Below are 25,532 nucleotides of genomic sequence, written 5' to 3'. Positions count from 1 at the left end.
TGATTCCCGGCTCGGCAGGAAGCGATAGGTTGGATGGTATGGTAGAGAGCAGAGGAGAGCACCTCTTGTTAGTGTGATTTGAGAAAATGTAAGCCAAGCTAGGACCTGAAGAATGCAAATACAGGAAGAAGCAGTCAGCACATGAAGAAAACAAAGTCAACACTGCTGTGGAATTTAAATCTCCCTTTCTCTTTTACCACTGCCAATCTGTTTGTTTTATTTAGAGTTAGGTGTGTTATGTTTACTGTTGTGTGTGTGCTTCTTGTCTAGGCTTGTTTATAGGAGCTTGGCAGTTTTCTCAAGTATTTTCTCCTTTTGTAAATAAAATGCCCTGTTTTTTAAATATGATAATGCTCTGCTCTTTTAGTAGCAACTTTTTCTTGAATACCATCCATTTCTTTGAAGCCTTCCCAATTTCTTCATCCTGTTTTATAGTAATAATATCAATAATACATCTTGATTTGTAATTTAAAAATTTTAAATCTGACATTTAGAGCTCTAATGTTTTCTTTTTTCCTTTTTTAATTTTTTTTATTTTTCCATTCAAAAATTTCCACTTCCTCCCCTCTACCCATTTCCCTTTCACTCCCCACTCATCCTCCTTCCTTCCCCTTCCTGCTTGAGAGAGGACTGGGAACCCTGTTCTGTGGGAAGTCCAAGGCCCTCCACACTACATCCAGGAGCTCAGTTCATTGCTCTGATGTGGGTCTCTGTCTCTATCTCCAGCTGACGCTGGACAAAGATTCTATGATAATCATCAGTGTGATAGTGGGGCAAGGACAGTTCAGGCACCCACCCTCTCCTCTGCTGCCCAAGGACCTAGCTGGGGCATCCCTGTGGACACCTGGGATCCCCTCTCTAATATTTTCTTTAAGGAAAAAAATATGGTCAAATCCTGTAGGAAATAATATCCTTTCTTAGATTTTTATTCCCTCTAATGTTAATTAGTGGACTTTTTCTTTTTTAAAATTTCAAGTAGGATATCATACTATGAATATTTAATACCCCATTTTTTTTTCTGCACCAAGAACATTACCTCCTATACATAAATTACAAAATCATCCCTTTGAAATCTGTAGTAGGAGCTGCGGGCCTCTTCCCACAGCCCGGCTCCTGGCCGCCTGGCTAGCTTAAGCCCCGAAATAACAACATGGAAACTGTATTCTTTTAAACACTGCCTGACCCATTATATCTAGCCTCTTCTAGGCAAATTCTCACGTATTAATTTAGCCCATTTCTAATAATCTGTGTAGCACCACTAGGTGCGCTTACCAGGAAAGATTCAGCATGTCTGACCTGGCGGCTTGCTTCATCGCTTCTGGCTCTGAGAAGGGAGCATGGAGTCTGAGCTCACTTCCTCTTCCTCCTAGCATTCTGTTCTGTTTACTCCACCCACCCATGTTCTAACCTATCAGGGCCAAGCAGTTTCTTTATTGATTAACCAATGAAATCAACAGATTGATGTATGACACTCCCACATCAGAAATCTGTTGTTTCTTTTTCTTTTTTTCCTAATGTATGGTCAGATTTTTTTCTTTAATTTTAAAAACTCTGTTTTTCTACCACTTATTTTGCTTTATTTTAATTTTATTTCTGACTCCTCTTGTCATTGCATATTCATCATTTTCTTAGACAGGTATATGGAAATTTTCTCACTTAGGTTGATTTTTATTTTTAAAGGTGAGCATACTTTTGGTGGGTTTGTTGTATGTTTATGACTGAACCACTCTGGATGTGCCCTCTCTCACCCAGAATTGCAAAATATTCTTTGTATTTATTGTTTTTGGCCTTATTCTATTTTCTTAATGATACTAGTAACCTTAGATTGCGGTTGCTCTATTTTCAGCTCATTTTCTTTAAACATTTTTAATTATTTTAAAGTGTGTATGTGTGTGTGTGCACATGCACATGTCTTTGTATGCATGTGTGCATGGATGCAGGTGCTGGCAGAGGCATTGGATTCCTTAGACCTGCAGTTACAGGCAGTAGTAAACCACCCAGTGTGGAAGTTGGGATCTGAATTCTATTCCTCTGGAAGAGCAATATGTAGTCTTAACTGCTGAACAATTCTCTCCAACTCCTTTGTGACTTTAAGTATTAATTATCTGTCTCTTTCAACAGAAACATATAACTGAGTTTTTACTTCATTATTTCTTTAAAAACTTCCTAATATTGCCCCAGTTGAGTGGGGGTTGGGGTGAGGAAGGTTGTCTTTAAGGTTATGGTAAAAACATTTTATTACTTTTCTCTTTTACTGAGTATAATTTTTTTCTTCTCATTTTGATTCTTGTTTTCTTTTTCCTTCTCATTATTCCATTTCTTATGTCAGCATTAAATTGAGTTAGTCCTTGTTGCAAAATACAGTACTTTTTCTCTAGAATATAAGCTTATGATACTGTTTTGCTTTGATCATGACTTATATTCTTTTAAATCAGAAATTCTAGAAATGTTTGCACGATTGCACTCTTCTAACTTGAAGGAATGTTTGTTTAATAATAAGTCTTGTTTTGTGTTCTGTTTAAAAGGCTGTGTTCTGTCCCTGTTCCATAGTATATTCTTACATAGTAGATTTTAGTAAATGTCTAACATATAACGTAGTTTTGAATGTAAAAATATAGGACTAACGTAGTAATTTTCACTCTTACTTTTGAAATCTAAATTTATTTCAGACATGTTCACTTTTATTTTGCTAACTTCTATCTCAATACCATGAGTCATACTAATCATTAACTTCTAATTTTTTTGAAACTTCTTTTAAAAAAATTGTGTGTGGGGGGGGTATGGGTGTGTGTGTAAGTGTGGGTGCCTATGGAAGCCAAAGGCATTCTAGATTTTCTGGAGTTGTGAACTGCTGATGTGTGGTGTGGGGAGCCACCCTGGGTCCTCTGAAGAGCTGTCTGTGTTTTTAATTTGTCAGCCACATCTGTAGCTAGCTATCTCACTGTTTCTCAGGGCTTTTTTTTTTTTTTTTTTTTTTTTTATGAGATACATTTGGGCTGAGAGTAATGGTGTTAACAAGTTCTCTGAATATCAAGACTCACATTATACACAGGGACCATGAATCCACAACTGCTTTCAGAAATCCAATCCACATAGACATACATACATACATATCCCGAAGTGTTTGAGATGTAAGGGTGAGCTATTTCTATGTCTCAGACAAATTTGTTTTTTCACAGTGACAGACTGCTGTGTGAACCTTCCCTTCCCAGAACTTTGTAGTAGCCCTTAATCTTACATCAGTGATGGGAACTGCTCCAGTCTTGTTTTTTACAGCATATACTTGAGTTCAGTCTCTTCCCTTGTCTGTGTTCACAGTTTGGGAAGGTTGAGAGTTGGGCAGAAGTTCTGGCTCGTTAGTGGTCATGCCTCATAGCAACTTTCCCAGAGTAACCAGGATGATACGTGTTGAAATTGATCTTGAGGCGACAGGTACCCCCAGGCATTCCCCATATTCTCAGGTGCTTGTTGTGTGTACCCTTGGCTTCTGCAGCCGTGGTTTATGAGACCCTGAGTTTCTGGGTCTTCCTCTGGATGGCATGCTGTCTGTGTCTCTGTTCACTCTCATGGGTGTGATGTGTATGGGACGGTAGTGTTCCGTCATGTATGTGGAAGTCAGAAGACAACTTTATGGAGTAGTTTTCTCTTACCTTTATGTGGGTTCTGGGGTTGAATTCAGATTGTCAGGCTTCTGCAGGCTGAGTGATATATTCTTGGCCCATTGAATTTATAGACTTTAGGTGTTTTGTTGCTAATTTTGTCTTTGTAGAATAAGAAAAAAATCTTTTGTTATATTAGCTTAAAAATAATTAACTTGATTAACAATTGTAATATTTTACTGAAGTCTTACTCATAGTTTGGGGCCATGTATAATTATAAACTTTTATTTGCAGTAAGTCTGCTTTATTGTGTTGAGGGAACGGGGAAGTGCAAATAATCCTTTATTTTTCTGGATTTGAGACAGAAGCAGTTAGTATAAAACATGAATTTATTCAGGGGTTTATGGTCTAGCTCAGTGGTCAAACACTATGTTTCAGGGCATTGTGTGTTGTCCTTAGCAATCAGCCATTGTGATGACATTATTATGGATTCACATTCCTTCCTTAAATTTTATATCTACCATTTCACGCAGATTTTCAGCATCTTTTATTTGCAAAGGACGTTTTCTTAATTATATATTCTATCAATATTTGGAAACATGTTGTTTTAAATTATGTTTATTTACCCTGTCGTTTGAATACCACTAAATAGGGAGTGTGAACTTAGGGAATACAGTTCATGATCACAGCTTCAAATAAATGGTGCCTTTATGTTTTATAGATTTTATATAAATAGTTGTTAGAGGTTTTAGTTATATAAATTCATCATTTTTCCATTGAAATTATCAAGCTGATTATAAGAATCAAATACTGATACTAAAAGTAAGATTCATAAAAATACAAAAAACCATCCAGGGGGATTAAGTGTGACTTGAGTTTTCATTGCAGAGATCTTATTGTTGTAGAGGATATACAGAATCATTTGTTGTTCTATAGGACATTTGTAGCTGGGTATGGCAACAATGCAGAGCAGCTAGAGGCAGGATCATCATCATCCTTAGCCAGATAGAGGTCTAGACCAACCTGGGATATACAAGACCCACAAAACCAAACCAAAGGAAGGAAAGTTTTAAGTGGCCCTTTTAGTCACAACGTAAGTTTGGTTTCAGGTCCAGGTGTTTGCCGTGGTAGATAGCAGGATAGTGCACAGAAGAGCAAAAACACCAATGATTGGTCAGTGCAGTGGCAAGAGGAGTGCAGAATATTGGATTCCAGAGAGTCCCATTTAAAAAATGGCTATCCTTATAGTCTGAGCTTCCTGTCTGGCCTAACCGCACAGCATTCTGTATTTCCTATTTTGAAATAAATTCTCAATAGGTCTCATCTCTGAAGTTATATTTATCCAAAAGAATTCTTTGCAGGGCTCTCAGTTGTGTTTCTAAAACACTTTGCCTAAATGAAGTCTTTGAGTAAGTTTTATAAATGGTGAAACTTTCAGAGCTGTCCTAAATCACCTTGTTCTTTAAGCATATGCTTATAGAGAATTGTCTTCTTCCTTTGTATGATCACTGTCTTCCTGTTTAGTGTTCTTTTTTTCATATATATTTGATAACTTCTTTGCTTTTAACATTGTATATTCATGAAAGGAAATGAGCATATTAAATCATTTCTGTGTTTCGGTTGCAAATAGCTAGCTTGCTGATTTGCACACAAGGTATAAAGATGTTTCTTTAGTGGAGTTGGTATATATGAAGGCCAATTAACGTACACCGTCTGCTCATTCTTTGGCTTTAGCTATGAGGTTAATGAGTATATTTGAGTAAAGTGTTAAATTATATTTCTGATGTTCATAGCTGGTCCAGATCATTTTATAACTTCCATTTACCGCTTAACTTTCTGTTGCGTATAGAACAATTTAACAGTATCAGGTCTGGTATAGACATCTCTTTGGATTTTACCATTGTAAGAAAAGTTTGTTTTTTTATTTAACCATCTCTATTATATTTGTTTTACATTGGGGAGGTTGTGATAAAATTATTTTACTTTGTAATATAAGCATTACTGAATGTAGATGATATTTGCTTTAAAAATAAACAAAGCAAAATTGAATTAGGCTTCAGCGGAGCCACATGAAAACAAAAGCTTAACAAATACAAAAAGAGTCCAGTCCAAAAACTGCTTAGTATATGTATATATATGTATGTAGCTTTATTTCAGCATTGCTCAGGATTTTCTAGAGCCGGAGATGTGTCTTATTTGGTGGAGTACTTCTCTTGCATGCATAAACCTCTTGATGTGATCCTTGGTGTTGCATCTAAGTTCAAGATCACCTTTGGCTGCATAGGGAGTTTGAGGCCATACAGAGATACATGAGACTATCTCAGAAAAGCAAAATGTATTTTTTTACATAGCCAAAGTAATGCCTTTATATTTCCAGATACTCAGTACATAGTCCTATTTCTTCTCGTGTCTCAAATGCCCGCTTTCCCTAGCTGGCTTACTTAAGCCAGGTTTCAGATAGAATCTGTATTATGATTTATTGTTGCTCAAGCCTTGTTAACTTAGAAAAGTTCTTTGATCTTTGCTCCATTCTGCTTAATGGGAGAATGGTTTTACTTACTGGTTTTGTAAATTGTTATGCCTTTTGGATTTATATGTTTGCTTCTGTTTAATTCAGAGGTTCTCAACTTTATCACTGATGAATTTTTTTGTTTTGTTTTGTTTTTGTTTGTTTGTTTTTAGAGGGCATGTGCATTGAGAAGGGAGCTTTTCTTTACTCTTCCAGGGAGACATTAGATGGTGTCTGGGTATGTTCTTGGTTTTCAAATGAGAAAGGATTACTCCTGGCATCATGTGAGTAAAGGCTTTCATCCAGAATGCCTCTAGTACCTAGGTTGAGAAAAAAGGTTCATCTTGTTTGCCTTATGACTATTTTTAAAACTGAGTTATTTCTAAATGTTTTATCAGATTATTATTTATTGGGAATGGGGTAGTGTTGAGAAAACCTCCTAGGAAGGCTGGTCAGGTGATTAAAGGCGGTTGCTGTCAATCCTGATGATCTGAGTTTGAACCCAGGAACCTACATGATGAAAAGAGACAACTGTCCCCTACAAGTTGTCCTCCAACCTCTACACATGCCCTGTGACATGTGGGTAGCCAAAGACAAGTGAATAAAACCGTACTTCACAGGAAATGCCTCACAGTTTATGTTGCATTGGGGAACAGAAGTGTTTGATTGTACTACTTTTAGTCATTAGTAGTGAATTTACTTAGGAATCTTGATTTCTAAAGAAAAAAAAGTTAGACTTTGTAGAGTTTCTTATTCCTCTAGCATTGAGTTTTTTGTACACAGCATTGAATGAGTGGGCCTTGGGTACCTGGTCCTCTGCACTGCATATTTAGAAACCTCCCATTTAATTAAGGATCTTTGTATGTTTCTTAACTGTAGACTGGAGAATTTTACTTTTAAGGTTCTTAAATTTCTTTTCCAGTTTTCTCTCTTTAGAATGGTCAAGAATTTAATAAAGGGAAAATCACTCTTCTTACTTTGTCCAATTCCAAGTCATCAGCCTTGGGTATATGTACATATGAGCAAAGCTAAATGGTCTCAGTAGTACATGTTTGCATATCTAAGTGTATATATGGGTGTACATGTAACAGAATAATTAAAGATGAGATCATGAGTTTTGGCAGAGGGACACTGGAGGAGTTGAAGACTGGACAGGGAGATGGGAGTGATGCAGATACAGTGCTCATGTATGACATTTTCAATGCTCATGTATGACATTTTCAAAAAAATTAATAAACAAGAATATGGATTGTTGTAATAGGAGCAGCTGGGCTGCGTCCCTGGCACCCGGCTGCCCGCACGGTTAGCTTTACCTGAAATAATTACACGGAAAGTGTATTCTTTTAAACACTGCTTGGCCCATTAGTTTCAGCCTCTTAACCCATTTCTAATAATCTATGTAGCACCACAAGGTGGCTTACCAGGAAAGATCTTAACCTGTGGCTGTGTCGGGAGTGAGAATCATGGCGACTCCTGACTCAGTTTCTTTCTCCCAGCATTCTGTTCTGTTTACTCCGCCTACCTAATTTTCTGTCCTATTAAAGGGTTGAGGCAGTCTCTTTATTTAACCAATGAAATTAACACAAAACAGAAGACTCTCCCCCATCAATGGATACATAATCATTTTTATAGAATACCCACTTCTAACAACACATCCTTTAAGTGTAACTTAGTTATTATACTCAAATATTCATAAACTTTGATACTTTTTAGGGGTAAACTACTAACAGCATTTAGAACATGAAAAGGAGGTATATATGCATAATCTAGTTTGAAATTGTAAAAGAGGCTATTTTGCATATTTATAAAATTAAATTACATCACTCTATCTCCATTTACTGGGAATAGAACACAAAATCTACTTGAAAAAATATTGAATGTTTCTTTCTGCCGCTAACCCGGGACTTGGTGCATGCTGTATAAGCTGTACACCATAGGCTACACATACAGCCTCCAGATGGGGGAAAGGGTTAATGGTGTAAAAGGAGAATTTTCTTTGCTTTTTCTCTAATTGCATGTAGCCCTTTACATCACCACTACCCTACATTATATCATTTTCTTTTACTTGTATTATTGGCCATTCATACAATCATTAAAAATAATTAAGTTTCTGAGTACTAAGATTGGTTTTTATACAGTAGTAAATAATTTTGAATACAAGTTGTCTATAATGTGTGATTAATCAACAAAAAGAGCATTTTTGTTCCCTTCCCCATAGAAGATTTTATAATTAGCTTTCTTTTCTCCAGATATACCCTAAAACTTTTAGAATCCAAAAGGGAACAATCTTAGGGTCATCTGGTAGTTTTGTGTGTGAGTAAGAGGAGATAGGTACAGGTCCCACAGTGAGCCTATGGAGGCCATAGGACAGCTATGTTGTTCCCAGAGATTGAGCTCAGGGCCTTAAGCTTGGCTTTCTCATGATGAGCCATCTCATCAACCCAGATTTCCAAGTCTTTGAAGTTTTCCTCCTCCAAAAGTTTCTTGATTCCTAAGCATAGATTACATATTTGTTGGTTGTATGTGTAAGTTAAACAAAGTTTATTTTCTAAGAGCATAGAAACTGTATGTGAACACATATACCATACATGCAATAAATTACTGATATAGAGGTGGGGAATGTGTCATGATGAACATCTTGTGGTCAGAGGACAGCTTGTGGGAGTTTCTTCTCTCCTCCCAACATACAGGGTTTTGGTAATGGAACTCCAGTCTGTAGGCTTGGCTGCAAATGCCTTTACTTAGCATTTCATAGGCCTTGCACTGCTATTTTTTTTTCTCAAGTATATTTATTCTAGTAAATTTAGACTAACTAGGCTTAGTAATAATACATTGTAACCTAAACCTCCTCCCGGCAACTTCCTGCTGCTGGTCTTGTCCATCAGACTGGAATTGTATCTTCAGTGCCACATTGTATTTTCCTCTCTCATCCTAAACAGAGTAGCTATTTTGGCCAAAATTATTCTTCTTTCACTACTTTTTTGAGAGATTTGGCACCTGTCATTTTTGCCATTGAATTGGATTTTTTTACTTTCTAAAGGTAGCTTAACATATTTATTTATGTATTCATTTCACTTGTTCATATTTATATATTTTAACTTCTTTCATTTAAGTTGTTATAGGTGTTTCAGCAGATACTATTTTGTCATTCTTTGGGCACACCTTTTCTTCAGAAACAATCATCTTTTTGGACCATGTTTCAGAATGCAAAGATCTTTGAATCATGCCACACCCAAAAGTGCACTTCATAAAGTAGAAGTTATGCTTTACCTGCTAACATCCTTTAACTCTAGCACTTTCTTAGACTGTTGGTCATGCTTTAGCATACTGTTGGTGCTGCCTTTAAGAATGGAATTGTAATCTTAGCCCTCGGTAGGCAGAGGTAGGTGGATCTCTTGTGAATTTGAGGCCAGCCTGTCTACAGAGGGACCTTCAGGACAGCCATGGCTACACAGAGAAACTTTATTTTAAAGACAATCAAGAAAAGAAAAAAAGAAAAAGAAACTGTATAACCTTGGCATCTTAACATTTGTTTGAATTTAAAATCTTTAGAATTTAATTTCAGAGTGTCTGTCTTCATTGTCTTTGAAATATTAGAAGTGTCATTTATGGGCTGTTGAGATAGATGGTTATAGCAGATAAAGATGCTTGCTACCAATCCAGTGACCCGAGTTTGATCCTTGGGATCCATAAGCTGGAAGGAGAAATGAACTGAAACTTTTCTGTCAATCACTCATGCATGGTGTGATAAACTTCTGCATGTGAAAACAAAAATAAAGCATAATTTAATACTGTGTGTTGATTAAAACTGGCAGTGGTAAACTGGGTGTGGTATTGCAAACAGAGGTAGGTGGATCTCTTGAGTTCAAGGACAGCCTAGTCTACACTGTGAGTTCCAAGGTAGCCTGGACTATATATACACAATGAGACCTTATCTCTGAAAGGAATGGGGGGTGGGGTGGGAAAATGACTCAGTGGTTAAGTGAGCCCCATCCCCTTGTTCCTGCAGATGACTTAAGTTCTATTCCCAGCACCCTTATCAGGCTGTTTAAGGCTGCCTGTAATTACAGCATAAAGGGGTCTGATGCCTTAAACCTCCAAGAGTACCAGCACTCGGGCCCATATACCCACTTGCAGAGACAGCCATTTTAAAGTGGTGACTTTTGAAGGTGGAAAAAATGTCACTATCATTGTTAAAATACTTTTCTAATTCACTGCTTTTCTTACTTTGGTGCTTTTAGATACTAGACTTGAGCATGTTGTGCTCTATATTATCTATTTGTGTGTGTGTTCTTAATTTATATTTTATGGCGTGTGTGTTCTTTATTTATGTGTATGAATGTTTTGCCTATGTCTATGGACCACCTTGTATGCCTGATGCCTGCAGAGGCTAGGAGATGTCAGATCCCCCAAGAACTGTGTTTGTAAGCACTGGGAATCAAACTCAGGTTCTCTGAAGAGCACTTATTGTACTTAACCTACTAAGCTATCTCTCTAGCTCCCCATTACTTCAGTTTTTTAATGTAGGTTTTGTATTGCCATGTAGAAAGAAGCACCTTAAGATTTTTGCTGGGTGTGGTCTTGTCTGCCTAGGTTCCCATTACTTCTCAGTATGATATCTTGAGTCCAGACTGAGCAGCATAGCCAAACTCTCAAATCAACAACAAAATGAGGTATAGTGGGTGTATTTCTTTCTCCTTAAATTTGTTTCATTTCACTCTGGTTTAATTATAGTGAGTTTATCTAAACATATATTCTGTAAGCTTTCGGCGTCTAGGATATCATTTCAAGGTATCAGGAGGTCAAAATTATTGTCCTCATAACACTAAGATGTTATTTGTTGTTTCTAATGTGTTGACATTTTCATTGGTAGTATAAAAATAGTAGTGTTAATGTTTTTGTTCTGAAGATTGTAGCACCAAAGTAAACAAGTGTTGTTTATTGCTGTATATTTATAGTTAAAAAAGAAAATACTTCAGATCTCACTTTTCACTAATTTTTTAAAGGTTTATTATCTTTTGAAAGTATAGGTTTGTGTCTATATATGTGGATATGTGTACATGAGTATGGCTTTGTAGGTGTTTGTAAATCCTCCAGCTTAGGCACTGGAAGCTAAACTTGGAGTCTCAGCAAGAACAGTATATGGTTTTAACTGCTGAGTTACCTCTCCAACTCTCTTACCAATTTTTGAGATCTAAGAACATTTAGCTGTTTATTTTCATGACATGCTGCTTTTTGCTACAGAGTACAACTGGCAAAATAAAAAAGTGCTTATTAAACTTGGAGTTTTGAAAACATCTTTAAGAGTGATTAAAGTGAACCGCCCATTTTAATTGACAGGTTTTGTTGTAATGAAAAAGTTAAAATTTAAAGCATAAAGTATGATTTTAAAATTCGAAGTGCAAAGGCTACGGAAAGTCACGTGTTTAAAATGACTACCTAAAGAGTTGGTACAGGGAAGTACTCAGGATTTATGTTCATAAGCTCAGGCCTATCTTATGCACACATTAAAGAATGCACATGATTTCAGTAAATAAAATGATTGCATTTGAATAATGAGTTCTTAATACCTTCAACTTTTAATTTTCTTTAGTTTAAACAATGGGCTTTGGGTGTTTGAATTTATTTAGTGTTGCTATCGTACTTATCATTGGTAGTTATATTAAATGTAATTTCCCCCCTCTGGATCTTAATTTGTTTTTGTCCTCCCTTCTTTCCTTACTTCTTTTTCTGTATTTGTTTTCCAGGTGGAGTCTTTCATTTTGGACCAGGATGATTTGGAGAATCCAATGCTGGAAACAGCTTCCAAGTTGCTCTTATCAGGCACTGCTGATGGTGCAGACCTCAGGACAGTAGATCCAGAGACACAGGCTAGACTGGAAGCTTTACTAGAAGCTGCAGGTATGTCTTGTGCTCTTGATAGTCATGTCTTCTTTGTTATCTGTACACATCTGTTGCTACTATTAAATGTATGCTTCTTTATTTGTTAGAAAAAACACATCAGGTAAGAGTCTCTGAAAAATAGTTTAATTGCAGTGCTGCTGAGTGAATTTATTACTAATGAATGAATGTTTGATATGTTTAATACCTAATACACATGAAACTAGGTTATATATTAATGGACTATTATAGCCCAAGAGGCTTGCAGTAGCCCAGTCCTTTTCTATCCTAGCACCAGTGGTTTAGTACTTAGTTGCAGTTTGCAGCAACATTTTGATAGGAATTAATTGCATTGAAATCGCCAGTGTATAATACAAGCTGTCTTTTCAACTTGAATAAGCATCAGTACATGGATAATCTCATGTCACTTTTATTCTTTTCTCCTCTTTTGACATCCCCATGTCTTTGAATGTAGATATAGACTTCATCATAGCCTTTCTGATTTCTTCCATATGTATTCAAGGATTCCCTTAAAAATGCAGCCAAAAAGTCAGTCAAAGGAAAAAAAATTGTAGAAATTTACTTTTAATGACTAAATATCCTGTCTGTGTTCAGAATTGATCAGTTCTTTCATAATGTCTAGGTTTTGCAACTATTGAGCCATCCTTCTGGCCCTAGAATATCATTCTCAACAAAGATGTGTAAAATGTGCGAGGTTTTTGTTTGTTTGTTTGATTTGTTTTTAAAGTTTTGCTTTGGTTTTCCTCATTTGCTTTTGAAGAGCAAAATCCCCTGAGCTCTCATGTGAAAATGTCTTGCTGTGTTGATGATTAATAGTTTATGCATTGAAGTTTAGTTTAAAAATAATTTTCTGCTGATTTTGAAATTACTGACCTATTGTCTTCTGCCATTGGATGTTTCAGTTGAAGTTTGATACTGCAGCTGTAATTAGTTTCCTTTTCTGCACTACTAGGTCCTAGTCTTTTCCAGAACTTGATGGCATTTGAAAATTATTTTATTCCCTTGGGTTGTCTTTTCATATTATGAAATTGTCTTTTATTTTCATGATCCCTGAGTTCTGTTTATGGCCAGTAGCAATGACATAAAAAGTTTATTCAAAAAGTGTACACATCTCCTTTGCCAACTGATACATTTCAGTGTGACTTTTTGCTGGTTTCCTATTGTATTGTATTAATTTTTATACAGCAACAAGAAACAATACTCAGTACCTAGTAATTTGTGGATCAGACACTAGAACATAGTGTGGCTGAATTCTTTTGCCTTAAGATCTTACAGACTGAAATCAACTTTGTGAAGTTTGTACCTGTCTGCTGTTTGGGAAGGTTTACTTCTAATCTTGTTGCTACTGGGAGAAGAAATCTGTTCCTTGCTGTTGTACCTCTGACGGCTTCATCTTTTTGTGGGCACTCAATTGGGTCTCTTCCTCATTTCACATTCCTTGATGCACAGCTCCTTTCCATCTGTAAGCCAGTAAGGGCACATAGAAACCTTTTTATTTCTTCATTTCCCTATCTTTGTTATCTCCAGGCAAAGAATTCTCACTGCTTTTCATGAAATTCTGATTAGTCAGGACCCAGCAGGATAATCTGTTTGATAGATACCATGTCACTTTATGATGGCAGTAAATTTTATCATGTGTGTAGTCTTAAGAGTTTCATAAAATAGGGTCTGTAGAAATGGAGTCACTTGTTGCTCTAGAAAATTACCAGGGTTTAGTTCCTGCACCTAAGTGGTGACTCACAGCCACTGTTGACTTCTGACCCATTTTCTGACTTCTTGTAATCATGCATTCGCTCAATTCACGTGCCTCGTAGTCAAACACTTAGACACATGAAAATAAATAAATCAACCAAAGAATAATAGAGGATGATTATTTCAGTAGTTTTCCTACCTGTAATTGCACACAGAACTTTTCATTTCTTTGGAATTACCTACATATTGGGATTTCTTGACAGACATGTCCACAAGTTTTAGTCTTCTGAATAACAAGCCTGGCTGCCGACACTCTGTTGCTTGGGAGTAGAAAGGAGGCTAAGGATTGAGTACACAGCATGGGGTGCTCACCTTTTCACCATTCGTTGCTCCTCCTCTCTGCCTCCTCCATCCTTGTTGCCTAATTGAGGTCCTGTCCAGTTTGATTTTGGAGAATATATGGAGACTTGTATCTAATTGATTAGGTCTAGTTAGTGTCCCATTTTCATGACCAAAACCTTACACTTGTTTCTGAATCTCTAATTCTTTAGTTTATGATCACCTTGCTTCTCTTTGATGGCTGTGTTTCTACTTAGTGTATTATTCTACTTACCTTCCCTTAGATTTACAGTAACTTAGATTTAAAGATGTATTTTAGTTTTATTAAGGATGGAATTCCTATTGTGTTCTGCTTAGTTTTATTAAGTTCTAAGAGGAAAGGGAGAAAAAATGATGTACCCTTATCTTTAAAAATCATACCTAGATGTTGTAATGTGTTCTCTATGTTAAGTGTTATGTTCAACTGATTAAATGTGTGAAGTTGGAAAGAATAATCTGGCTACACTCTTCTCTTTCTAGTTTTGGTTATTGCTGCTCGACATAAGACCACCATAATCTACCAGTAGTTAATTTTTTTTTAATTAGTATTTTAGTTGCATCCTGGTTATCCACTAAAATTACCTTTGTGGGCATGCGTGGTGGTACAGTCCCAGCAGTCTCTAGCATTCGAGTGGCTGAGGCCAAACCGCAAAGTAAAGATCCAGGTCTGAAAACCAAAAGAACAGAACTTAGGATCTATGAGAAGTTCAATTTTGAGTAATGATCATTCCCTGCTAGTTTGTTTGGTCTTTCCTGCTTGCTCTTGGAGATTTTGACTAGAATTTGTTATAGAGTTGGTAATAGCTTGAGAAATTAATTGTGGCTAATTCTCATTTGGAAATCCATGAAATTGACTTCAATTGTGCCACAATAGATTTCCAATCACAATTTGACTTTTAACATTAATGATACCAGCATATCTTTGGACTTGAGATAGTAAATGTGTGTGTGTTTGCACATGAGTTCAAGGATAGAGGTCAGAAGAGGAAATCATCCCCGAGAGCTGGAGTTACAGGTGTTTGTGAAGTGCCTGATGTGGGTACAAAATCCTGTCCTGGAAAAGCAGCAAGTGCTCTTAGTCACCGAGCCGTCTTTCCATGCTCACAGCACCTAGGTTTTTAGTAAGCGTCTCGGGTGATGTAGATTGGTAATTTGAAATAAAATAATAATGACTATTAACGGTAAGCTTGCTTTCTTAAGAATACCTGGAAAAGTAACAATTATGTTTATTCAGATGTTGACTATTTTTACTTTTGTATTTCTTTCGTTATCCTAAGTAATTTTAGATGATTCTGAATATATGTGGTAAGTATCTGTAGTAAGTTTTTAAGAGGTAGCTATATGTAGGTTTTTTTTAATGCAGTCTCTATTATTTCTTCCATTTTCTTGAAGTAAAAATAGGCATTTACCAAAAAATAGTGATATTGCTGGCACTTGTGACATCAGTGAGTCAAAAATTCTTTTTCTAGAATTCTTTTTCTGTTTTGCTGTATATTGACTTAATTTTTGGAAGTTTTTCTGCATGTGGTGGAAAAAGTGACTAATTCATGACTCAATGCTTACAGCTTAATAACCTCTGAACATAGGTTCTTTTCTCGAAGATATGACAGTTGTCTCAGAGACTCCTGTCTGTCCCAGCATGGGCTAAAGACCCACATCTGACCCTAATGTGTCAGATCATGTGTCCAGGAACTAAAGCATGGATAAGCCTTTTAGGTTCAAGGAAAGTTGTTTACCAATGATTATAGCCAGATATGTCCATTATAGTAAATGAAGATTGTTTTAACGTGCAGGATTTTAGTAACCCGAGTTTTGCTTTGTTTTTCTTTTGTGTATTTCCACATTGGTGTGAAAATAATATAATAGGAATAGGCAAGTTATCCACGGCTGATGGTAAAGCCTTTGCAGACCCTGAAGTGCTCCGGAGGTTGACATCGTCTGTCAGCTGTGCGTTGGATGAAGCTGCTGCTGCACTTACGCGAATGAGAGCTGAAAGCACAGCAAATGCAGGGCAGTCGGACAAGTGAGTGCTTTTGTGTTGTGATCTGTTTAAAAATGATTTTTCTAAGAAGGAAAGTATTTAATATCCAGCATTTTTTGTGCTTGATGCTATAGCCACAATACCTTTCTCTCATAATAAAAGAACCTTTTAAGTTGTAATTTTCTTAGTGCCAGTTATATAAGCAAACTAGAAGATGAATAGCTTAATCAAACTCAAGGTGAAGTGAACACTACTGTCTTCTGACCAGTACTGACAGCCGTTGAGTACTGGAGTGGTAGCTCTTTGTCCAGACAGCTCGCTGCTCTTCTCCAAGGCACTATAGTGGGTGCTGACACCTCCACACAAGTGACGTACACATTAAAAAACTTAAAACTTAGAAAAAAAACCTTTGTTGCTTCTCTTATGTATTTAGAGAAGTAAATGCTATTGTATCAATTGTATTTTTTTCAGTTCATGTGTATAGTTTAGAAGGCGAGGTTTTTGTTTTCTGAAGTTTTAAAATATAACTCTTGTTTCCAACGAATGTTAGGCCAAGAGACTTTTATTTTTTTGTCTCTCAGTTTCGTGTATGCCTGGTTTTAGTATTAGTAAGGATTCAACATATAAGTAATATTTTAATGCTTTCTAGTGCTGTGTAATGAACATCATATTTCATACATAAAGCCTGCAGTGGGAACAGAGCATCTGAAGAAGTGTCATTACTATGTTAGAATTTTCAGTTCTTACCGACTTCTTTTTTCTACCTCTAATTGAACATAAGCTATGTGGGGAGGTGGGCCAGTGGGTCAGGTTCTTGCTGAGTAAGGGTGAGGATGTGAGCATGAGACAGGACGTGGAGATGAGAATTCTCAGGTCAAGGGCCCTCTCCCGACCCTCAGCTGTAAACAACACTGTCTCAACAAGCAGAAGGGGAAGACTGGCACCTGAGGTGAGTGGATGACGGAATATTTTCCCAGGTGCTCAGTTATTAACATTACACGCTCCCATCTTGTGTCTATGTTCTTTTACTTGGTGGAAAAACTCAGTAGGCTTTCATAATTTGTAGATATCTTACCCATTTTATATTTTATTAATGTCATAAAATTTCTATCAGTTGAACAAAAACTTAGTATATTGTTTTTGTTTAAATTTTTATGCTATATGATTTCACATTTTACCGTGAATTAGACTGTACATCACTGAAAACATTTTAGAATACTGATTAATTTTAATTTAGAATGACATAAAAAATACTTATATCATGCAGATTTTTTTATATCATCCCCTGAGATGATGCTGTTCTTCTTGTCATAGCCGCAGTTTGGCAGAGGCCTGTTCAGAAGGAGATGTGAACGCTGTGCGGAAATTACTCATTGAAGGTCGAAGTGTAAATGAACACACCGAGGAAGGGGAGAGCCTCCTTTGTTTAGCTTGTTCTGCTGGATACTATGAGCTTGCACAGGTCTGTATTAGGAAAATAAGCCTTTAAAAGAGGCCTGCCATTTATTAGCAGAAAAGTAAATTGTTTTTCCTGTTAAGCTAATTACAGCACAGTCTTGTTGCATACAGCTTGCAGTTTTTGATTCTTAGGGCTCTTATGAGTAGGCAGGCATTATAGAAATATTAAACTTTCAGGATACCTTCTTAATATTGTATAAACCTTTTTCTTTGTCAAGGTTTTGTTGGCAATGCATGCAAATGTGGAAGACAGGGGAATCAAAGGAGACATTACACCTTTAATGGCTGCTGCTAATGGAGGACATGTCAAAATCGTGAAGTTGCTGCTAGCTCATAAAGCTGATGTCAATGCCCAGTCTTCAACAGGTCATGCATACTTCTCTTTCAGTTTCATTAGCTAATAGCATCCCTTTTAATAATTGTATCTCATGAAAGTATTTTTAAGTGTAGTTGATTGTTTTTATTTTTGACTTTTTGTTCTTTGCAGGCCTGCCACCCAGCTTCCAAAAAACACATTTATTATATGAATGCCCGGCCTTAGCTTGGCTTGTTTCTAACCAAGTTTTCTTAAATTATATCATCTACTTTTGCCTCTGGCCTTTTATGTTTCCCTGTTTCTGTATACCTTTCTTTACTTCTTATAACGTGGCTGGTTGTGTAGCTCCAGGCTCCCCCCCACCTTTTCTGGCTCCTCTGTCTCCTTTCCCAGATATCTCCTATTTATTCTTTCTGCCTGCCATCCCTGCCTATCCTTTCTCTGCTCAGCTATTGGCCGAGCAGCTCTTCATTAGACCAATCATGTGTTTTAGATAGGCAAAGTAACACAGCTTCACAGAGTTAAACAAATGCAACATAAGAGAATGCAACACATCTTTTCATCATTAAAATAAATGTTCCACAGCATAAACAAATGTTGCACATCTTAAAATAATATTTCACAACACTTATATGCTACGTTTTTGTCTAAGTCTCTTTGAGGTTTAAAATAATATTGAAAGAAATGTGTCCTGTTGGGTTTATTAGACACTCTTAGCTTCTTTTAAAGTATATTAAGCACTCAGTTCGAAAGATTGCTCTGTAGGTGTGGAGAAGTATGGCCTATCCTTCTCAAACCCTGGCTTCCTTTTTACTATTAATGCAAGATGTGGGGAGATGGGCAGCAAGGATTAGACCATGACCCTCTAGTTTGCTAAATTGCTGCTCAGGAAAAAGAATTATGAAAACATGTGCAATGGGCAATTACTTTAGCCTAAACTAATTTCTTTTTCTAAGGTAGGGTCAAAACTGGGTCTAGTGTTGTATGAAATGGTATTTTGTGAGTTTTTTTCAGCTTAAAATCAAATTTAGTTGTGTTTTTAAAATAAGTTTATAATTTTATTTTCATTTACCAAGTTGGGCTTTCTTTTTCTTTTTGATGGGAAGTTATTAATCACTGAGAAGGGATCCTTGTGCCTATCGTCTTTGTTCATACCTGCAATTCTTGCATGGGGGAGGCTGAGTCAGTCTTGCTATATATTGAGGTCAGCTAGAACTACATAATATGCTCCAAAACCAAAACAGTGAATCTTTTAAAAATTATTTGACATTGGTCATTTAGTATGTGGGTTATATATATATATATGATAGGTTTTGGGTATGATCTCTGTTGACATTTATTATAAATAGTGCCTTATGAAACAGTTTTTGTATAAAAATTAACTTTAACTTTTGTCTCATTTGAGAAAGAAAAGGTTTCAGGAAGAAATTGCACAGCTCATTTACAGTTCTCCAAAGTTTTTTTTTTTTTTAATTAAAGTATAAATATTTTACTTACTTCCATGATCCCTGTCTTCCCTCCATTGCCTCTCTTTTCCCTTCCAAACCCCCTGATGTCCCTCCATTTTATGTTGTCCCCCACCTTGTTACTCCCTCTCAAATTGACAGCCTCTTTTACTATTTATTGTTAAATACATGCACATGAATATATAAATATGAATATATAAATATGGCCTACTGAGTTCTTTTAGTGTGGGTTGTGTGTATGTGATTTTAGGGCTGATCACTTGTTAGATAATTAAGGGACTCATCTCTGGGAAATGCTGAATCTTCACATATTAGCAGTCAGTAGTTGCTTTGTCTAGGGCTGGGACTCCAGGAGATTTCTTCTTTTTGATACATCTGTGGTGAAACTTCCCTGTCAAATCTTAATTCTCCTGTCTTGATAAGTGTGTCTTGTTTTTCTGACATGTAATCTGACATGTATTTGCTTTTGTTGTTTGTCAGTACAAGGGATTGACCCCAGAATCTTTAACATGCTAGGCAAACATCTCCCAAATGAGCTAAGTTCCTAGATAGACCTTTTACTTTGTATTTGAAGTTTTATGGAGCTGTCTAGATTCTCCTTAGATTCATTCTGTAGCACAGGCTAGTCTTGAATTTCTCATCCTTTTGCTTTAGCCTTCTAATAGTTGAAATTATAGCCCATACCACTAGGCATATTACAATACTGTTTTTAAGTAGAACGGGAGGACGGGAAGTTTTATTTCAGAAAGAGAATGTACAATTAAATAATGCAATTATATGTGTCTAAGTATTTTTTATGGGTGCAGCTTTTTATTTCAGCTTTGTAAATTTGATATTTTTAAACCTTTTACATTTATTTTCATTCATGTGTGTGCATGCTCATATGTGCCATGGTGCACGTGGGGAAATCAAAGGACGTGTTGCTTCATCTGGGTCCTGGGGATCAGACTCAGGTTGTCTGGCTTGGTGGTATGTCCATTTATGCATCTCACTGGGCTGAGATGCACAAGCATTTGTGTTTGTGTGCATGTGAGTGATGCTCATGTCTTCATTGTTTTCTTACCTAAACAGGCAACACGGCCCTTACTTACGCTTGTGCCGGAGGCTATGTAGATGTTGTAAAGGTGCTCTTGGAATCCGGTGCTAGTATTGAGGACCATAACGAAAATGGTCATACTCCTCTTATGGAAGCTGGAAGTGCTGGACACGTGGAAGTAGCCAGATTGCTGCTAGAAAATGGAGCTGGCATCAATACGCATTCCAATGAATTTAAAGAGAGTGCCCTTACATTAGCTTGTTATAAAGGTATAGTATAAATCTTTTTAAATAACATGATGAAATTGAGATCAATTTTTTATGCTATATAACTTGTTAAATGTTTTATTTTAGATATGGTGGAAAGAAGAACAAGATCAAAGATGGATTATTTTATCCCCAAACAATTCAGGCACATAAACTTAGTGCAGGGCACAATGAAGTTTGAAAACTTGTTTTTAAAATTGATATTTATTGAGCTCTACATTTTTCTCTGCTCCCCTCCCTGCCTCTCTTCTCTCCCCATGAGTCCCCCCCCCCCCCCGGTCCCCATGCTCCCAGTTTACTCAGGAGATCTTGTCTTTTTCTACTTCCCATGTAGATTATATCTATGTAAGTCTCTCTTAGTGTCCTCATTGTTGTCTTAAGTTCTCTGAAATTCTTAGGTTGGCCAGATTTGCCCACCTACATATAATCAATATTAAAGATTTTTAGAAACTTAAAACTGCATAAACTTGTAAGTGAATGCCTACTTAAAGTTTCCGCCCCTGTCTTTTTTTCCTCAGCCTAGTCCTTTCCTTGTCATTGCTTTGTTTTACTGTTTGAGTGGCCAAGATCTTGTATTGGCTTTAGAACTGATTTTCTTTAAAGTATGAGAGAGTAGCTTAGATGTATAAATGCCTAAAATTTAAGTTATTCAATTTTGAGTGTCTAATGTTAGCAGATTTTCACGTAGAGAGCACAGTTGAAATCAGTTATTTTCCTACTCCTGTTTGGTAATTAGGCACATGGGCTGGTCTTCATTAAGGATTAGAGGATTTAAGCTTTGGGAAGTTTTTATTGGATGGCCTTATACACTTTTTACAAACATCTTTGAACCCAAAATTGGTTCCATTGCATTACTTTTCCCAGCTTGCCAAAGATCCTTGTGATGAGACTACACATGACAACGCTGTTCTGTCTCCCTTTGTGGATAGCCTCTTCTGCTTTCTACAAATGTCTCTAAGGTTGGGCGTGTAAGCTTTAATTAGAAGCTAATTAGAAAATTATGTTAGTGGAGTACATCTTGACTATTTAGAGGGACCTGTGAACTCTTGTTTCTTGTGGGGTTTCCTGAAAGTTGGTTTGACAGCACTGTGGGAAGGGTCTAGAAGTCAGGCAGACTGAGCATTGATGTAGTTACTTGGAATGGAAATAACAGAGAAAAGGGAGACGGATAGTCAGCTAGCCAAGGGTAGTGGATGGTGTACTTACTAAGTCCTGTTTTACCTCTTCATCTAGGACTATACTTTATTTTTCCTTTTGGTCTAATTCTAGTTGATTAGAAATTGATTATAATTATTTTATATTGCTATCTTATATGGTATCCAAAGTCCTACTTAAGGTATAATTGCTCTCCTACTTTTTAGTCACTTCTTGAATTGAAACATAAGACTCATTTGAAATTGTGTGTTTCTATTACGTTTTATCTCCAAGTAAAGGATGCATATAAATTAAATGATGTTTTAAGAATATTTTCATGTATGTGTATTTACAATTCCTTCTGATAAGTTTGTGTGTTGATTATTGTCATTTTAAGCATTTAAACTCATAGATTAAATAACCTAAATGATTTTCATCCCAGGGTACTATCTATTGAAAAATAAATGGGGGCTGGGGGAGAGAGATGAGATGGCTGCTTTTGCAAAGAACCTGAGTTCAGTTTGCAAACTCCAGCTCCAGGGTTATCTGATAGCCTTTTGGGTCTCCATGGGCACTCCCTGCCCTCGCATGGAAAGACGCATAATTAAAAATAGCAAAAATCTTAAAAAAAAAAAAAAAAACAGTATAGTGTGCTGAATAAGGTTCATAAAGAATTACACAATAAGTACTTGTTTACCTGCACCTGTTATTTTTAACAAAATCTCAAGTTGTTCTATTTTACCCATAAAGCCTCATTTTTTATTGCAGCCAGATGCTGGGGTAAAAGCCTTCTAGCTCAGAGAGTCAGAGGAAGCACCCAACTGGTTTTTCTCTTACCCTGGTGTCCTAGAAGCCTCTCCCCTTTCTTCAGTGTCAAAACTGATCTTTTCCAACTCAGTGTCCATCCCCCGACTTTTTCTATGTTTTTTTCTTAATAATTCTATGTTCACTTCCTGTCAACTGGTTGCTTGTTCTACCTCTTGACTTATGGTTGACTATTTAATTATCTTGTCTACAATATTGAAGTAGAAAGCTCTTGGATTAAAGGTATGTCCTAGGGCTGAACCATACCACAAGTTGAAGCAGGTTTTTCCAATAAATAATGCAGTTGTGGGGTTCACATTGATCAGATATTCTGCAACATGCACCAAAAATTATATATCACTTTGATTTTAAAAGTAGTTTTTTTTTTTTAAAAAAAAAAGTATAAATAATCCATTATATTTTTGATTTAGGACATCTAGAGATGGTGCGATTTCTTTTGGAAGCAGGCGCTGATCAAGAGCATAAAACAGATGAAATGCACACTGCTCTAATGGAGGCTTGCATGGTAAGATCGTTGAATGCATATACAAAGTCTATTTTCATACTAGGTGGGAGAGAGAGAGCTACTTTATAATAGTGAACCTTTCCTTTGATGTAAAAGCTGTCTTTCTTAATTGTGGGACAGGATCTCAGCTGAACTATTATTTTTCAGCTGCACTTGGTGATCACTTGTAATCCCAACATTTAGGAGGCTGAAATAGGAAGATTGCTTTTAGTTTGAGGCAAGATTATATTGTGATTACTGGCTCAACCATGTTTACATAGCAAGACCTTGTCAAGATATAAGTAGCTGCCAGACAAGATGATGCATGACTTTAATCTCAGCACTAGTGAGGAAGAGATCTCTGTAAGTTTGAGGATGGCCAGGCTATAGAGACTCTGTCTCCAAAAAATCAATCAATCAATCTCTCTCTCTCTCTCTCTCTCTCTCTCTCTCTCTCTCTCTCTCTCTCTCTCACACACACACACACACACACACACACACACACATAGCAGGTAAGAGCTCTTGCTATGCTTGGTCCTGTGTGGATAATTGCATGCACATGGCACACTTAAAACAGAAAAAGAACTCATATGTACACATAACACACAAACATCTTTGAAAGCAAAATATAAAAAAGAATTGTATTTTAGTGTTTGTTTTTGAAAATGAATTATATTAATACCCTTGAACTTTTTGTATTTTAATTTATAATTTATAATCTACTTAAAGGGGGTTATCTGGGAAAAAGCTGAGATATATGAGAAATGGTAGATGATCATCATTATACTTGTATTATACATTCTAATATACATTGTATACTTGAATTATACATTGCTTTCTGTATTGTCAGCCCTGTGTTGTTTTAGTAAAATTTCTCTTCTGAGCATGTGTATATTTCTTTGGAAATTTTTGAGTTCCTTGTCTATAAAATTAGAGGATTAAATGAATAACATTGACAATTTCAGCAATCTCTCTGATAATGGAAATTCATTCACTGTTGCTATCTTGTCCAATGAAAACACCCTGTATATATATCGATAAATTAAGGACGAATATACAATAGATTTAATTCATATGCACTAGAAATGTTATAAATAAATGCAAATTGCTGGGCATGAAGATATAAGCCTGTAATCCCAGTAATCATTCTCAATAAATAAAAGATAGCTAGATTATGATACTCAGTTTCAATAAATAATAAGTAGATGGGTGGATGGATAGTTGGATGGTTGGACAGATAGGCTGATAGATAATAGATATAAATAAAAGATGTATGATTAGAGGCCAGGCACTTAGGTGGTCTAACTAAAAAGCTGCAGCTCTTTATTGGACTTTTGGTTTGGCTTAATGGGGAAGCATTTCAAAACTGCAAAAATATCAGTGCAACCATGAAAATAAGATATTCAGAGAAAGGTGCAATATGTGTGACGAAGTGTATGAAAGGTTAAGAGAAACTGTTCGTTGAAAGAAAAACAGCATGAAGATTCTTCAGTAGTTTCTAGGAATAAGATAAATTCCCTTCTTCTGGGGCTTACATGACCAGTAAAGAAACCATTATCTACTTTTGTTCCTTTCACACATGATTCTTTTTCTCCAGTGTTTCCAAACTTTTCCTGCTAAATCAAGTTTGCCCACTCTTAAGGCCTTTCGCAAATTTTTCTTTCTCTCTACCTGAGCTTTGCCATTTAAATGTCCTCATTGTTCTGCTGATTCTCTGTGCCTTAGGTTTGTCTCGGTTCATTTCCCTCCATTTCTCTTTTGGTGGCTGATAACCTTATTGATTAGAGACACCAATTTTCTCTATTTGCTTTAAATCCTCAAGCTTCTGTAGGTTGAAGAGTATAGGCATCACATAGCATGTGTTTACCAAACTCACCTATAGATAAGTCTTTTGAATAAACGTCAGCAGATGTTATCATATGGTAATTAGGAAGTCTTTTTTAGTTTTTATTTATTTCAAGTTTCATAAGGTGCTGATTTAATTTTTTTTTATTGCTTTGTGAATAGGATGGCCATGTTGAAGTAGCTAGGTTGCTCCTGGACAGTGGTGCTCAAGTGAACATGCCGGCTGATTCATTTGAGTCACCATTGACTTTAGCTGCCTGTGGTGGACATGTAGAACTTGCAGCCTTACTTATTGAAAGAGGGGCTAGCCTGGAAGAGGTCAATGATGAAGGATATACACCTTTGATGGAAGCAGCCCGTGAGGGACATGAAGAAATGGTGGCGTTACTTCTAGGCCAAGGTAAGCACTTGTAGTAAATACTAAACCAGAAATCAGTAGGTCACAAGTCTTAATGTTAAGGCTGAATTTCAGCACATTGCTCCTAAGTATATTTACAATGAGCTGTTGCTCCCAAATTTCTACGTTGTCTACTTTTAAATAGCTAAGTAAAATTTTCTTCAGTGTAGAATTTTGAAAGTCATGTGCTGTGAGAAAGTAAAACAGCAAACAAACAAAATCAAGGTTTATGTCGACATTTGTCT

The 25,532-nt window shown here is 36.4% G+C and overlaps 1 protein-coding gene across 6 annotated transcripts in view; it reads left to right on the top strand.

The window, feature by feature from the left end:
• Ankrd17 (ankyrin repeat domain 17) overlaps positions 1–25,532 on the top strand; it is a 134,576-nt gene that overhangs the window by 42,745 nt on the left and 66,299 nt on the right. For all 6 annotated transcript variants that reach the window (XM_050150169.1, XM_050150168.1, XM_050150165.1 and 3 more), the window contains exons 2-8: positions 11,856–12,009; positions 15,946–16,102; positions 17,375–17,522; positions 17,737–17,884; positions 20,372–20,605; positions 22,972–23,066; positions 25,053–25,290. In XM_050150169.1, the coding sequence (XP_050006126.1) occupies positions 11,856–12,009; positions 15,946–16,102; positions 17,375–17,522; positions 17,737–17,884; positions 20,372–20,605; positions 22,972–23,066; positions 25,053–25,290 (1,174 nt within the window). The remainder of the gene's footprint in view (positions 1–11,855; positions 12,010–15,945; positions 16,103–17,374; positions 17,523–17,736; positions 17,885–20,371; positions 20,606–22,971; positions 23,067–25,052; positions 25,291–25,532) is intronic.

This window comes from Alexandromys fortis, unplaced genomic scaffold (genome assembly GCF_014885135.2).
Source record: "Alexandromys fortis isolate MF-2015 unplaced genomic scaffold, M_Fortis_MF-2015_v1.1 scaffold_0, whole genome shotgun sequence".
Lineage (NCBI taxonomy): Eukaryota > Metazoa > Chordata > Mammalia > Rodentia > Cricetidae > Alexandromys > Alexandromys fortis.
The sequence above is the reverse complement of the archived record's forward strand: the minus strand, read 5'-3'. Positions and strand labels throughout refer to the sequence as shown.